This window comes from Ambystoma mexicanum, chromosome 8 (genome assembly GCF_040938575.1).
Source record: "Ambystoma mexicanum isolate Mex_15411 chromosome 8, UKY_AmexF1_1, whole genome shotgun sequence".
Classification (NCBI taxonomy): domain Eukaryota; kingdom Metazoa; phylum Chordata; class Amphibia; order Caudata; family Ambystomatidae; genus Ambystoma; species Ambystoma mexicanum.
The window spans coordinates 1,193,788,797-1,193,805,452 of record NC_090929.1 but is presented as its reverse complement, the minus strand read 5'-3'; the positions used below and the strand labels follow the sequence as shown (position 1 = coordinate 1,193,805,452).

The 16,656-nt window shown below is 44.4% G+C and overlaps 1 protein-coding gene across 2 annotated transcripts in view; it reads left to right on the top strand.

Annotated features, from left to right (window-relative positions):
• The window catches only part of PAPSS2 (3'-phosphoadenosine 5'-phosphosulfate synthase 2), a 321,644-nt gene that overhangs the window by 247,611 nt on the left and 57,377 nt on the right, over positions 1 to 16,656 (top strand). For both annotated transcript variants that reach the window (XM_069611292.1, XM_069611291.1), the window contains one exon: positions 12,157 to 12,292. In XM_069611292.1, the coding sequence (XP_069467393.1) occupies positions 12,157 to 12,292 (136 nt within the window). The remainder of the gene's footprint in view (positions 1 to 12,156; positions 12,293 to 16,656) is intronic.

The window sequence follows — 16,656 nt, the reverse complement described above, 5'->3', positions numbered from 1 at the left end:
GGTCAATAGTTGTCATGTGCTTTTGTACGAGACTATGTGTGGTTTGTTTCGTTGTTGCGGTGTAGTGAAGTGCGTGCGGTTTGTTGTGAAATATAGGTATAGCTGTGTTTTGTTTAGAGTTTGAGAGGTGTACACAGAGGGATGAGTTTTTTAGTGGGTTCGTTAGTGGTGGCGCTCCATTGTACCTCCTCCGTTTTGACCACTTGTGGTATGCGTCCCTGCCAGTGTCACGTATTGTGGTGTGCTAGAGGGGAGTCTCCCTCTTATATTCTGTGCAGGGTTATGGGTTGTCTGCAGGGCTATTTAGTAATGATGCCTACTCCACCCTCCCCCCCATGTTCAGACTGATAGATGTCTGCACTGCTTTGGCCCCTGGCTTAACCTGTTGTGCAGCCGCCATCACCTTCCTGGGCCCATTGAGGGGGGGTGCTTCCCTGTTCCCTCAAGCTACCTGGGCCCTGTGGTTTATCTGTTTGGTCGCCACTCTTTCCCTTCAACTCTTATGCCCTGTGTCTGTGGGTCAACCTAGAACGCTCCCTTCTGTCTCGTTAGCCTGCAGTAGGGACCTCCATGGGAACCCGGGTCTACCCCCACTAGGAAGTCTCTCCACCTCCCTGCACTTGTTGTGGAATGGTACATGTGGCTATTATTCACAATTATATTGAAGTCTGGTGCATGGCTAAACTTCCTAATTCTCTCTAAGTGTGATACATGGTTAATCTCCACAGCTCTGTCTAGAAGTGATGCGTGGTTGAACTTCACAATTTTATCTGGTTGTGACGCATTGTTAATCCTCCCAATTATATCTAAGTCTGATGCATGACTAAACGTCATAATTCTGTCTAAGCGTGTTGCATGCATAATCTTCCCATTTCACTAAGTGTGACACATGGCTAAACTTCACAATTCTATCTAAGTCTGATGCATAGTTAATCTTCACATTCACTCTAAGTGTGACGCATGTCTAAACTTCACAATTCTATCTAAGTGTGGCGCATGGCTAAACTTCACAATTTTATCTAAGCTTGACACATGGGTAATCTTCACATGTCACTCTAAGTGTGACGCATGGCTAAACTTCACATTTCACTCCAAGTGTGGTGCATGGTTAATCTTCACAATTCTGTCTGTGTGACACATGGTTAATCTTCACATGTCACTCTAAGTGTGATGCATGGCTAAACTTCATAATTCTATCTAAGTCAGATGCATGGTTAAACCTCATAATTCTATCTAAGTGTGACGCATGGTTAAACTTCACCTGGACAGACGGTAAACTCCTAAATTGGAGGAACAACAGTAAATGCAAAACACCTAGATTTGAGAACTCTGGATGAAGGGAGAGCGCCTAAGTATGGGACACATCAGTAAAATAAAACCACCTAAAGGTTGGTACACAGCAGGGATACTTGGCTGTGTTTGAACGGGAACAAATATAGAGGTTTCCTTTGGTTGGGCCTCCTGCTTCTGCCACGCTTTGGACACTGACTTTTTGGCCCCCTTCGTTGTGTCCTCTCCCTAAAACTGTCGATATGGTGAAAGACCTTGGCTTGAGGTTCATGGCTTCTCTATCGGCTGAGGCACAAATTAGTTCTGTGTGCCAGAGAGGCTATTTTAAACTAAAGTTGCTACACCAAATTCTTCCCTTTCTCCAGATTCATCTTCACCCTCTGGTGGTATCTTCTTTTATATCCGGAACTCTGGATTATTGTAATTCCCTCTACTCTCCCCAACCGGCCTATTTGTTGCAAAGACTTCGGATTCTGCAGAATTCTGCTTCTTGAGTTGCAACGGCTACTCCACATCGGGCACATATTTTGCCTATCCTTCGCAGAATCCATTGGCTCCCAATTGCCAAGCGCATTGAGTTTAAAATTCTGTGCTTGGTACATCAAGCTTTTTATTTCATGGGTGGCTGAATACTTACAAGATAAGTTTGTCCACTACGTCCCTGCACTGGCATTACAATATTCTGATGCTCGATTGATTGCAGTTTGTCGTTTTAAACGGTCTAGACTTGATGGTCGCTCTCTTTCGTAAATTGGGACACGCCTTTGGAACAACCTACCATTGCCTCTTCGATCCATGGAACACCATCTTTCTTTTTGACCTGCTGTGAAAACTCTTACATTTAAAATTATTATTATTTTTTTTATTTCTGTCTCTGCTGTTCCCTTTTTCTTGTTTTGTTTTCCTTTTTCCTTTTCTGCTGCTTACTCCAGCGCCGGTATACCCTTGTTGGTGACTGATGCCCTTTATAACTATGCATTAATTCAGATTGAAATTATATTTACTAGCTGGCTGATTTTGGTATGCTATGTTATGTAGGTAAAAAGAGTGGCAGGGTTTTGTGGAATACAGTGATTGCTGTACTCCCCACCCAGACCACGCATACCTTGTCAGTCGCTGTTGGGTGACGGCTGGCTACTAGCTTCCCAGGCGAACACAGGCAAACACGGACTGGAGCTGCTTCTTCGGGAGTTGCCTTTTGCCTTGGGGCCCTTCGCCAAAGGGCTGCGCGGGCAGGAGGGCTGCCCTATAGCACACTGTTAAGAAGCACCTCCCTCTGATCCGGACCTAATTAGGGTAAGGGGAGGCGGGCGGGAAAGAGGACAGGGCAGAGGTCGCCTAAGAGAGCCAATTATGGTAGAGGCACGGTAATGTGAAAAATGGAGGAAGAGAGGAAAGAAAACTGATGAAAAACAGTACAAAGTGATGATAATGGAGCCAGTGGCCTGGAAAGATGAAAAAGGAGAGAAAGGGGCAGGAAAATGGCAGAAAGTGGTGAAAATGGAGCAGAGGCCTGGAAAGGTAAAGGAGAGAAAACAGAAGAAAATCATCAGAAGGGGCAAAAATGGAGGCAGAGTGCTGGAAAGATGAAAAAAGGAGGAAAAAAAGAAAAGGCGGATAAACGCCAGAAAGGAGCAGAAATGAAGGCACAGGGCACACAGAGTGAGAAGATGGGCACTCACCTCATAGGGGCCAGGATGCAAGAAGAACTGAAGCATCCTGGTCCCGGAAAGAAGGTTTAGGCACCCTCTGAGGCGAACAATGAGGGGAAGTCAGGGGGGTGGGAAAGAGGGCAGGGCAGAGATCGCCTAAGAGAGCAAGGTATGGTAGAGGCCTCGTTATGTGAAAAAAGGAGGAATAGAGGAGAGAAAAGGGCAGAAAAACAGCAGAAAGTGGCGATAATGGAGGAAGAGGCCTACAAAGATTAAAAAAAGGAGGAAGAAAGGAATGTAAGGTGAAAAAAGTTGCAAAAATTGAGGCAGAGGCCAGGAAAGATTTAAAAAAGGAGGAAGAAAGGAGAGAAAGGAACAGAAAAACAGCAGTAAATAGGCGAAAATGGAGGCAGAGGCCTGTAAAGATGAAAAAAGGAGAAAGAAAGGAGAGAAAAGGGCAGACAAACGATAGAAAGGAGCACAAATGAGAGCAGAGTGCGAGAAGAGGGACACTGACCGCACAGGGGCCAGGATGCAAGAAGAACTGAAGCTTTTTGGTCCCAGAAGGAAGGTTTAGGTGCCCTCCGAGGGGGACCGAATCAGGGAAAGCCAGGCGAGCAGGGGGATGGGAAAGAGGGCAAAGCAGAGGTCGCCTAAGGGAGCCATGGAATGGTAGAGGCCTGGTAATGTGAAAAAAGGAGCAAGAGAGGAGAGAAAAAGGGCAGAAAAACACCAGAAAGTGGCGATAATGGAGGCAGAGGCCTGGAAAAGATGAAAAAAGGAGGAAGAATGGAGGGAAAGGGGCAGACAAACAGCAGAAAGGAGCACACATGAAGGCACAAAGCACAGAGAATGGGAAGAGGGACACTGACCGCACAGGGGCCAGGATGCAAGAAGAACTGAAGCTTTTTGGTCCCAGAAGGAAGGTTTAGGTGCCCTCCGAGGGGGACCGAATCAGGGAAAGCCAGGCGAGCAGGGGGATGGGAAAGAGGGCAAAGCAGAGGTCGCCTAAGGGAGCCAGGTATGGTAGAGGCCTGGTAATATGATAAAAGGAGGAAGAAAGGCGAGAAAAGGGCAGAAAAACAGTAGAAAGTGGCGATAATGGAGGCAGAGGCCTGGAAAGATGAAAAAAGGAGGAGGAAAGGAGAGAAAGGGGTTAATTTGGCTTAATGAAACATACAGTAACTGCACACTAAATACAAAGGCCCACATTACATGTTTGCTGGTATCGGGGCGGTGCATCTATTGGTATTACCAGCAGATTGCAGGTGCCGGCAACTGTGAATTAACCCCCATGCAATGTCCGTAGGACTCCATGCCGGTATTACAGGCTGTTTTTTGCCAGTGGGGTGCCTGATTTACCTCCAGCTTTTGGCTGGAGGTAAATCAGGTCACCCCAACAGCAAACCTGTAGTTTGGCAGTGCTGGAGAAGTGGCAGTAACAGAATTACTACCACTTTTTTCTCACCCCACCCATCTTGTAATGAGCCCCAAAGTCTTCTTTGCATAATTGGCATATCATTTTTTGGGTTGACTCACAAAGAGAGCCATTACTAAACTGAATCGAATCTGAGCTTTCTTGTCTCCTGGAAAGGACCGATTTCCCCCAAAAGATGTGCCTTCTCTGTCACTTGGAGCCATTGCAAGTGTGGGCCTGTCTTCAGTTTGGCTTGACATCTGGAAATACTCTTGTTTTTCTTCCTTTGAAAACAACATCTGTGTTTAACTTTTTCAACATTGGATTTCTGCTTAGAGATGCTAGAAGGAAAACTTGCTTTGACGTTTTTTTAACATGTCATTGTTTTATCCATCAATGTAAACTGGTGGGAGTAGATGGGCGGTTGGCAGACGTGCTGTGTATGATTTCGTTTCGGTCATGTGGGGGTTCTCTCTCTAACCTCTTGGAGCATAAACATAAGGCATAAGCGCAAGCCGTAAGCTGTGTGTTCTTGCTTTTACGCCCCGTGGGATTTGAATGCTTCTTTGAAGCAGAGTGGGGACACAGAAATGGATATATGTTTCCGCTGTCCATTCTCGCTACACCATCAATCAGGCAGATTCCATAGGAATCCATTGTGAATTGTGCCAGCAACGCGTTATTTGCAGGTGGCATTTAAAGTTTTTCCAAAATGTAGTGGAAAAGTGAAGAGTAAAAGCGATTTCACCTGTGTTTTACACTTTGCATTTACAATCTGTTTCGGATATGCCCAAAACTGCACAGACATTTGCACTTAAATCCAAATGGACACGGCTATATCTCCAGTGTTGTATGTGCTGCAACACTTTATTCACTGAAGTGATGCTGGTAAGAAACGTCTGTGAAAAAAGGTAAAAATGATACTTAAAATAATATTGTTAAATGTACTCTACCTAGTAAAGAGGAAGGGGTAAAGCCGTTTTATTTTGGCCACCAATTTGTCACCTCTAGGTTTAGGAATGGACAGAGGCCAACCTGCTGCCACAGAGCAGTAAGCAGCGGGAGGTTCCCAGTGGGGAAGAGCAAGGGACTAGCGCGCCTTGAGTGGGGATAGAATGGAAGAAGCAGTTATGGCACAGGGCACAGAATACGCAGGGTAGGGGGACCTGCAACTGGACATTAATAATGGTTGCTGAAATAACTTAATGGAATATAAATGGCCCTCCAAATATTAGGAAAAAAGGTGGAATGACAATGATTCAAGAGCACTGCATCGGCTCTGCATGAGATACAATAAAGAGCCTTATTTAAATGTCCCTTGCGTGAAACTGCATAGCTTTAATGTTCCGGGGTTGGCAACCGTGGGAGTCACTACTCCAATAGCAAATAGGACTAAATATATGATGTATGTAGAGAAGTGAGTATTATGCAATGCACCTACCTCATGTAGTCAATGGTTCTAATATATAACAAAGGATGCCTGGCTGCAGACACCTAACTAAGACTGATAATAATCCACCGAGTCTCCCAAGATAGTTCAAGGGTTTTGTTGGAGTTCTCAAATAATTTGGGTTAAGGGTCTTTTGCTCAAGGAAAGGGGTCCAACAAATGGGCATCATTCTCTCGTCCTTCCGTGGGGCCGCTCTACCGCATCCCAGGCTTACCTAATCCCCAGGATGTTTTTCACTAGAGATCGTAACCCCTTCTATCTGAAGGCTTGCTGGCTGTGAATGGAGACCTAAAGGACAAAGCCTTATCTATCTTTCTCCCTCTGGGACTTTCTCAGGGTACCCTAACTTTTTCTGTAGTTTACCCGGGTAACACTATTATCTTGATCGTGCTGGTTACAAACACCATGGTCTGTTCTCCCACCCACTTACTCCGGTTCTCTCCTCTCCCTGATCCTACTACTGTTCTCTCCTTGCTCTCCTCTGCTACTCCATGCCTCCCCTCTTTTCTCTCTCTCTCCCTCTTTCTCTCAGTCCTTCAGTCCCACTCTCCTGCCCCTTTGATATTCTACCCTCTCACGTACACCTCTCCTTCCTCCATTCCCCTCATCCCTTCTTGCTCAGCAACTCTCACCCTCTCCTCAATCATCTACCCTCCCACCTTCTCTGCCGCCTTTTTCTCTTTATAGCCCAAAGGTTGGTTGGCAGGGTTGGTGGCCCTTTTTCATTTTTATTCAACAGGGAGAGAGTTGCGGAGTGATGACGAGAGAAGGGATTTTAGCGAGCCACCGGGGATTTCTAGTAAATTTGGGAGGTTATGGGAGATATTAGTGTGAAGATGGTACTTTGACAAGATGCCGCTGAGTTGTAATGTGGTAGATGTGGGAGGGATAATTGGCATGATGGCATGCATTTTCCAGTCTAATGTCTCACCCGTACCCATTGCATGGTTGCAAACCGGAAGTTGTTAGTTTCTCTTTTGTGGCTCTTTGCTTATCAGCATGGCAGCTCCACTGCCTTTATTCCTGTCCACCACCATCGGGACCGGATTCCTGAATCCACTGCTGTTGGTGGATCCTACGGTTGCAGTAACAATCAACCTTTAGCTGCTTTCCCTCAAATTCTCTCAGGTTGACATCATTTTGTAGAGTGATCCCTGGATAGAAGGGGCCCTGCACATACACCCAATACCACATACTTAATGCTCAAGCTCCAGAATGCAACCTGCTGCACAGTTTTGAAATTGACCAAATGTATAGATGCCTGGTGCTGCCTTTCTGTCAATCTGCCGATCTGCATAACAAGGCCTGACTCCTGCCAGATGCAGTAGCATTCATAGATGTCGCACACATTGCCTGCCTTCAGGTTCCTGTGTTACCCTGCTTGAAGGCACCAGGCCTCAGAAAGAGCAGTCTTCGGGAACCACCATCTTGTCTATGTTATGTTATCTTGCATTTGAACAGCACCTCCTGTCATAGTTTATGGCGTGGAAGCGCTATGTGTGCCGACAGCTGCAATGGTTGACTCGCTGTCGTGCAGTTTGTTCTGGGGCTCCTCTTCTCACTGACGCTACTTTTCACTGCTTTCCAGCGCACTTTTGCTTTCCCAAAACCCATCAGGGGCACGGACAGCGGCGAACAGGAACACCCATGATAGATACATGCCAGAGGTCTGAAACTTGCTGCCATCTTGAAGTCAATAGAGCTGAAGCCCCGGCTTCCTTGTATTGGTATACATTTGGGTTGCAGATCAGAGATCATGTCACTGTTTAGTTTTAGCTTTTTCTATTACAACATTATTTTGTGGGGTCAAAAACTTTACATTTCACTCGTGTCTACTCATGCACCATGCGAACTAGCCAGGTGGATGTTTCTATGGGGATTTGAAAGGTTCACGTGTGAATATTAAACATGCTTGCTGCTCCCTATGTGTTGGAGACAGAGTGCATGGAGAATTCACGTCATTTGTAAGTTCCAGCTGTTAGTCCATCTGTAAAAAGATCCCCCTTAATTCATTTTAAACGCATTGCGGAGACTGCATCTGATAAGGAACCTTTGTTTTTTGCAAATGTGTCTCATACTGGACTAGCTTGTCAATTTTTAGAGGCCTTATGCTGTCCTTCCTGGAAAATGCAAAGCACATACGCTAGGAAATAAACCAAGGGGCCATGAACATTAACATGCTTCTGTGGCTCAGACTTAAACACTCATCGATGAGCAAGACACAAAGAGGAAATGTAAACAGACCTTGCGCGCAGAAATGGAAGGCAGCCAACCTGAATTGAACTTAGTTCCATAGATGTTATGTCCTCAAATAGAACTAGATTGCCACACCAGGTCTGAATGTGACTTTGTTTTTTATTATCCTAGACCTAAACATCCTTGTGGTTTACTTGTGAGAGACTGCCTCAATAGCCTTTTGTCCGATCCTGGTAGTATTTACTGTGTACGTTGGGGCCACTTTCAGCTTTGATTCAGGTCAAATTAAAAAATACCTCTATCTCCACTCCACTCCCTAATTATGTCATGTACAAAGAAATCTTGATGTTAAATTGAAAGGATAGTTCTCTGGTCCTTTCCTGCAGTACAGCTTTTCCTTGGAGCCGACATATAAGGTGTGTGTGTGCATACGCCACAACTTGGGTTACTGAGTCAATTTACTTCAACTTTACTTTAATTTATTTATAATACGCAACTATGAACCCTTAGGCGTGAGGGCGCGAACAAGGAACAATAAAACACAGAAGAACAGGACAGTACGGCGATAAGATGACGTAATCAGGCCCCATAGCCTGATCAATGGAACAACAGGGTCTTCAGTTCTTTCTTAAAGCTAGGTAAAGAGGTATGGCCTTGCAATGCCGGTGGCAGTGAGTTCCATGTCATGGGGGCCATGATAAAAAAAGGCTCCCGTCTGTACCTTCTTAGTTCTGCATCTGGGCAGGAACAAGAAGTTCTGATTACTGTACCTGAGATTTCTGCAGCTGGGCTTCTTTCTGATATGATCCTGCAGGTAGGTAGACATGATCCCCAATCTGCATTTAAAGGTAATGACTAGGAGTCTAAACGTGATTCGTGCTTCAACCGGAAGCCAGTGTAGTGAACATCTGGCCTCGGAGATGTGGGCATGGCGGGTTAGCCCGACAACAACTCTGACTGCGCCATTTTGTACCATTTGGAGTCTATTTATGACAGCTTTACTGACTCCTGTGAGAAGGCAACTGCAGTAATCAATTCTTGCCCCTACTATTGCTCGTGCAATTGATTCTGCGTTGGCTTGTGATATATACGGTCTGAGGTGAGCCAGTAGTTTGACATAGTAGATAGCTGTTGATACCACGCTCCCCACATGAGATTTCATGTTTAGCACCTGTTCCCGGGTTACGCCAAGTATTTTTAATGTGGGTTGCAGCACGATAGTCACCTCCCCCAGTTGGAGGTTCTTATACGCAGGATCTAGTTTTGCAAGGGTTGCTGGCATACCCACGATCATAAGTTCCGTCTTCCCTCTATTCAGTGCTAGGTTGTTACGCATTATCCAGTTCTCTATAATAGTGAACTCTATTGAGTTCAAGTTCATCTTGACAATGGGAGCCTGTAAGAGGGATAACACACTGGGTGTCATCAGCATAGTTGGAGAATAGAATCCCCTCCTGTTCCAATTGAGCGAAGAAAGGGGCCATAAAGATGTTATATATGCAAGGGGAGATATGTGCTCCCTGAGGTACCCTGTACTGCACTGGAATAGGAGGGGCCATTGCCTCCTCGGAACATACCCTGCTTACCCTCTTTGCCAGAAAAGATCTGATCCAGTGCACAGCAGGTGGTGAGAAGTTAGCCACTTCCTCCATTCTGGCTACAAGAATAGTGTGGTCCACCAGATTGAATGCTGCTGATTGGTCAAAGAGATTAGGAGGAAGGTGAGGCAATACGGCCCAGTAGCCTAGATTTCAGCTCCAATGGGGCTGTCTCCGTGCCAAACCCTTTTCTGAACCCGGATTGATAAGGGTTCAGAATGTGGAACTGGTTCAAGTGCTGCACTATCTGAACATAGGCAACGCAATCTAAAACTTTTAGGAGGAAGGGCGTGTTCGTTATAGGCCTATAGTTTAGTGGATTGCATTGATCCTGGCCTGGTTTTTTCAGAATGGGAGTGATCCATGCCAGCTTCAAGTCATCAGGTACTATGCGCAAGAGTAGAGAGGAATTAGTGAATTTACAAATCACCTCCAGAAGTGCTGAAGGGCATGTCTTGATGAGAAGAGAGGCGCATGGGTCACTCTTACATTTGGTAGCCTTGAGTTTTACAATCACCTCCTTCAATTCCTCCACTGAAATGGGACTGAAATTGAAGACAGGGATAGATGGATTATTGATAAAGGACTTAGGCGCTCTACTGCCATAGTTTTTGATGAAAAGGTCTTTTTTAATAGTGGTGTCGTCTCTGATATCGGTACATTTTTGGTGCATAGTATTTTGGATAAGCTGACACCAAGTAGAGTCTTTTATTAGTGTAGAGGCCTGGGGCTGGGGGTAGTCTTGCTCTTTCAGGATTTTAAAAAGCTCTTTCGCATCTGATTTAGCGTTGGTGATTCTTGAGTTGTGACTGTTTTTTTAGCTTCCACTATTGCAAGTTTCTAGGTGTTGGAGGCCTTTTTATTGGCAGCAAGTGCTGAGGGGATCGGATTGGCTTTCCAAGCGTAGAATAGCTTGAGCAAGGAAGATTTCAAATTTTGGAGCTCAAGAGAGAACCAAGGCTTACTTTTTTTTCTCTCAATCTGTTTTTTAGGCTTCAAAGGGGCTAAAGTATTTGAAATATAGCCCAGAGTGGCAGTGAGATTGAGGGACATAGAGTCAGGTGAGCCTAGTTCTGCAGGTAAAGGCGCTGGGACCAGTAAGGGTATAATTTTTTCTAAAGTAAGCGGTTTGAAATTTCGTGCCAAAGTGACGTGTGGGCTCTTGTGCTTATGTTTAATTGGGAATGGCACTGTAATGGAAAACTTCACAAAAGTGTGATCTGTCCAGGGACAAGGAGAGATCAGGATATCATGTGTGATTGATGTCAGATTCACAACAGTCGAAGTATATGGGAGATATTTAGCTCATGCTTGTAATCAGGAAGTGTGGTTAGATTGACACCAACAGCTACCAGCATCTACGTTTGACTTCCCAGTGCCAACTGATGCGATATAAAGAGAGCTATGTAACATTAGCACCCATACCTGGTGTGCGGTCCAATCATGTTGCTCGGATCGTGGAATAGCACCACCAGTATTTAATGATCTGAGCAACCTGCTGCCAGCACACATTCACGCTGCTCAGCCAATTCTCTCACCCTCCTCAGAACACCCTAATGCCCCACCCCTGGTCCCACAGCCTCTAACTTAATCCCCACACACCCAATGTCCTCACTTGTCACAACTATGCATACTCACGTTACCCTCTCAGATTCAGGCCGGCCACAGTGAATGGACTCCGCTCGGGGCTCCCTTCTGTATTTCCATGTCAGACATCTTCTTATGTAGTGTTTTTGTGTTTGAAGAAATAGCTTTCACTCTCTACTCTGGGCCTTTATGGGAATGTTCCAGGGTTCTGAGGACCATACCGACTGGTAACAACCTTTAACCATTGAAGAAGACCTGCAAGCAGTTAGTACTAATGGTCTGTTAACATCTGGTAGGCCTTCAGAACCCTGGATTATCGCCTCATTAAACCTGCATGTTTAGGAATGTGCCTAAAGAGCATTAGGACACATAGAAGACATTCAGCTCATAATGGGCTAAAGAGAATGGACACAAAGTTTTCACCTCATGTAGATGTTAGATTTGCGGCAAGCAATCTACTAGTTTAGCTCCTGCTCTACCATTCTTGCCGTAGTAGTTGCAACACAACATGATACTCGTTTCATAAATTAGGAGCACAGTTATTACTTTTTCGCTCTTGTAATTTTAATGTTGCTATTTAGAAGATTTACACATTTGTAAAGGTTGACTTTTTCCAGAAATTGTCCTCTCTAGAATTTGGTGTTTGAAAATACTTGTGTTTATTATAAGTCATGTTACGTTAAGTGTAAATGAAAATAATCAGTTCTTGGGCAACAGTCCAGTGTTTGTGTATTAAAAAGTATAGCAAGCATTTGACGCATATCACAATGCTCAAAATTCTGGTTGCTTATGTTAGCAAAAAGCATACAGGCAAGGCAGTCATAGTATACAAATAATGCCTTCAAAATTCCCATGAGCTTGTTATACAGTTTGAGTGGAATTTATTTCAACTGGACAGATAAAAAAGAGCTAATGAGCACGTTTCTAAAGATGGTTTTGGCTGACTTGCATGTATTTGCTTTAAAGATGATCTTGGAAAGTGGGGATTGGCTGGTTGGCGGTGATCTTCAGGTGTTGGAGAGAATACAATGGAATGACGGACTTGATAAGTACCGATTAACGCCATTGGAGCTGAAGCAGAAGTTTGAAGAGATGACAGCAGGTGAGCATTCCGGGGGTAGCATTCCATGTTCCCTACTGTATTTATTCAGTGTGCTGGGATCATCCCGGATAAGATTCTTAAGGCTAAGAAAAAGCCTCTCAGTAGCTGAAATACACTTCATCACCACTGGGGATTTATTTAAATGGATCGCCATAAGAGTGCTATTTTAATGTGTCTTGTCTTTGAGGTTTTTATTTTAGTTTTTTTTCTTCAATATAGTGCAGTTAACACTTTCCACAGCTGAAAAGAGAAGTATTTTTTTACTTGGGTACCATTTGACATTTTACACCATCGACCATAATAATGTGTTCTTTGACAAGGGGGTGTGATGGGAAAATGAGCACTAGGTCAAAATCACAAAAGGAAAAGGAAAAGGAGCACTTACACATTTTTCTCAGAAAAGTGTTAAGTACTGCACACATTTCTTTTTTGGAATGAAAATGTCATTGCTCTAGCCGGGTTGGATTCACTATTTTTTAAATTGTAAACAAAGAACAATGCTAACACTTTTCTATTGTGATGTTTGCCGGCATGTTTTGGATTATAATACCTTTGCCATGTGCTTGTTGTTCCTTCTTTGGTTGAGCTGAGTATGCTTTTATTGGTACATTTCTTTATCGTAAATAAATTCAAACAGATGACATTTGATGCCCTAGGAATGATCTTTCACAGTCCTACGGAAGCCTCATGATCCCAATCTGAATACCATCTTAACTACAGCGCAAGCTCTTACTCCAATTCCATCAGAAGAGAACGTGCCTCTGCATGATGTCTCCACAGGGTTTCTCCCAGCATGGGAAGACTCAATAGCCAGTTCATACACTCAGACTCCTGTTGCTCAAGTACAAGTTGAGTGCCAAATAAATACCCCAGAACCTTCCCAGATTGCCCCCCTGCACCATGAGCAGGACTTTACTCTATCCATAGAAACTATGCACGTAGATAAAGAACTCTGCATCATTAAACCCATAAGAGAGCTGGGAAGAACTCCCGCCACCTGCACCCTTAGCAAAAATAAAAATGGCCCTCCTCAACGCCAGAGTCCTGAATAGCCATGCTCGGGACATCCATTACCTTATAGTGGACAGAAATCTAGACATCATGTGTCTCACCGAAACATGGATCACTGATGCCAGCGATTCCATGATCGATTTGGTTGTCCCAAAAGGGTACTCCATTTACTGTAAGAATAGGGAGCACGGACACAGAGGAGGGGTAGCATTTATTGCTAAAAGTTAACTGAACTTTTTCACCTCGCCATGTTCCTGCCAAGACTGCGAGATCCTACACATTAAAATGACTCCGACAAACAACAGCTGTATCAATTTCATCTTGATTTATCGCCCGTAATCAGTGATGCCGGGTTTCAATGATGAAATTGCTCAACTACTGTGTCATTTTACTGGCCCCAATTGTGCCACTCTATTCCTAGGGTACTTTATCCTGTGGCGGAGAAACCCCTCGGACAAACAGGCCTTAGAACTTTAATTAGTTTTGAACAAGATTAACTACCAAGTTCACAATAATGAACCCACTACTGCAAATAATAACACCCTTGATTGGGTTGCTACAAGAAATCTCACAAAACATATAAGTGCACTACCCCGTGCATATGGTCGGACCATTATATCATCGATTTCTACATTCAGTTGAAAGATCATCCCCCAAGAATTCAAAACAACACTAAAAAAGTCACCAGTTGAAAATGTTAAAAAGGTACCCACCACAGACTTTAAATCCTGCTTGGATTCAATCATGACGTGTACAATAGCCACAAACTCGGCTCAGTCTCTGGTGACCATCTTTTCCAGTAGCTTTGTGGAGATGTTCGATAAAACAGCCCCTCTCCAATCTAAGCTGGTCAGGGCAAATGCCAGACATAAAAAAGGGTTCATGCCACAGCTCAGTTCGCTAAAAGAGAAAAACCAAACTCGAAACATGGTGGCTAAAACGCCCTACCGAAGAAAATAGAAAAGACTGGAAAGTAGTAGAAAAAGCATATAAACTCAACATAATGGAACCAAAAAGAACTACTTTAACCAGATCAGTGAGGCCACAAACAGTACTGGAAAACTCTTTGAGATTTTAAAATAATTGGAAAATCCTAAGGTGCATTCAACATCTTTTCTGCCCACAAACCAGCACTGTCTGACAGTTCAGGCCACCTTTGATGCAAGAGTAACAAAGGCCAGAGATAACTCCCTGGCCAACTCTACTTCAAACGGGATCTATCGTTTCCTGACACCACAGTTCGTGAACATCCCGTTTTCACATTATCCCCAATATCAATTCTCGACATGAGGAACATGCTATCATCTATGCAACCCACCTCCTGTCCCGAGAACATTCTCCGTCCAAATTAATTCTGGAAAATAAGGAATTGTTTGCATCATTCCTCACCAGACTGGTGAACTCATCCTTTCTGGACAGTTCTGTCCCTGACTCAATTAAGACAGTCACAGTCACTCCTCTCCCTAAGAAGCCCGGAGCGGACCCCAAAGACCCAAGCAACCTTAGGCCTATCACAAATTGTAATTTCCTTTTTAAAATCCTTGACAAATTTGCTACATTCAAACTGCAAACATTCGTGGAACAGAACAGCATCCTTCACAACAGGCAATCGGGATTCCAATCAGCATACAGCACAGAGGCAGCACTCTTCGATCTCCCGTCCCATATTCTAAAAATCATGTATAGGAGAAAAGCAGGGATTCTGGCCTTACTTGACTTATCGGCGGCATTTGATTTGTTTGACCATGACCACCTCCACTCTGGGCCATGTGGGAAACTGCTCTAAAGAGGCTGTTGGATGGTTCCACTCTTTTCTTTCACATAGGGTGTCTAGAATTAATTGGGGAACAACCTCCTCTCCGACAGCCCCCATTCAATGTGGCGTACCCCAGGGTGCCTGCCTGTCTCACGTTCTGTTCAACCTGTACATAAGACCCCTCTGCGCGCTCCTTGAAGAATCAGGAGTATTGTTCACAAACTACTCTGACAACACGCATCTAGTTCTTGACGTCTGCTGGGACTGCGCCCTAGACTGCGCCAATCTCCTGAGCACTTACGACCTAATTGAGTCCTAGATGTCTAGAAATTGGCTATGCCTCAATTGTAGCAAAACAGAGTTGCTTATTATCGGCTCAGGGCAGGATCTCTCTAAACTAAACCCAGACTATAAAAGCTTCAAAGTGGAAAAATGCATTATCTCGGTGCAAAGTAAAGTAAGGACCATGGGCATTTTGTTGGAGGCCTCCATGAATGCAGATGCTTATGTTAACCAGGTAAACCGTACCTGTAGTTACTATCTCTGCTGCTCAAGATCATCCACCCCTTCCTAACTAAAAAGAACTCTGCAATCATCACCCGAGCCACTATCCTCTCAAGGCTAGATTAACTTAACACCTTGCTAATCGGTGCATACAGCTCCTGTTTGAAAAAATGCAGGAACGTATAAACGTTAAATTTGGCACCCTGGTGCATTGTTGGCTTTATGGTACAGCTCCCCCTTCCTTGATCGCCCACTACACTCCCACTAGAGCACTGTGCCTCCCCAGCTTGCCGTGGGTAAACTGCCCTGGACACAAGCGTTTGAATGGATTAGGTAGATCGTTTCCAGCAAGCGCTTCCAAATTCTGCCACTAGCACTTAGGCTGGAAGTGAATACCAGGGCCTTTAACAGAGCATTAAAAACGTTCCTATTTAAGTAACTGACTACTCAATCGCCATCTGGCTTAGAACCCGTGATTTTCCCATCTTATTTGTTCGTGGTATCGTGTGATTGTTGCGCATGTGTGCCTGCAGGCTTTTGGCGCACTATAAATAAATAATTAAATAATGTGCTGCTATTTGAGTTTTGTTCTTTAAATGTTCTCACTCATGATTTTAGTTCATGTGGTTTTTGCTCTCTTGTGTCACTGGGTTATGGACGCCTTCGTGGCACATTTTTGGTGCCTGTTCAATGTTTAAAGCACGCAGGTTTGTTGAGGTTTGGGCAAGGATTCATGCTGCCTTACGCAATGTGTCGTTTTTATCGGAGTGTTCCAAAGCAATTGGCTAAATTTGGTGCACTTTGGTACCCCATTGCTTCTTGTGGGTCCCTAATTGGCCGACTAGTATTGTCTTTCCCTAGCACTGGACCTGATGAATTGGCAACGTATACCAGAGTAGACCTTTGGAATATTGTTTTTTTACTCCCGACTGCTGTGTGCTTGACAAATCAAGAAACACGCTCTTGAGCGATTGTCCATCAACTACCTACCCTTCTGTCCGATTACATTTATATACAGGCCAGTGTTCCAGGAGCTTGATTGGTTGCCGCACTCGACTGGGTGGGCTTGGGTGGTAATAGCCCGCTAGCCCTA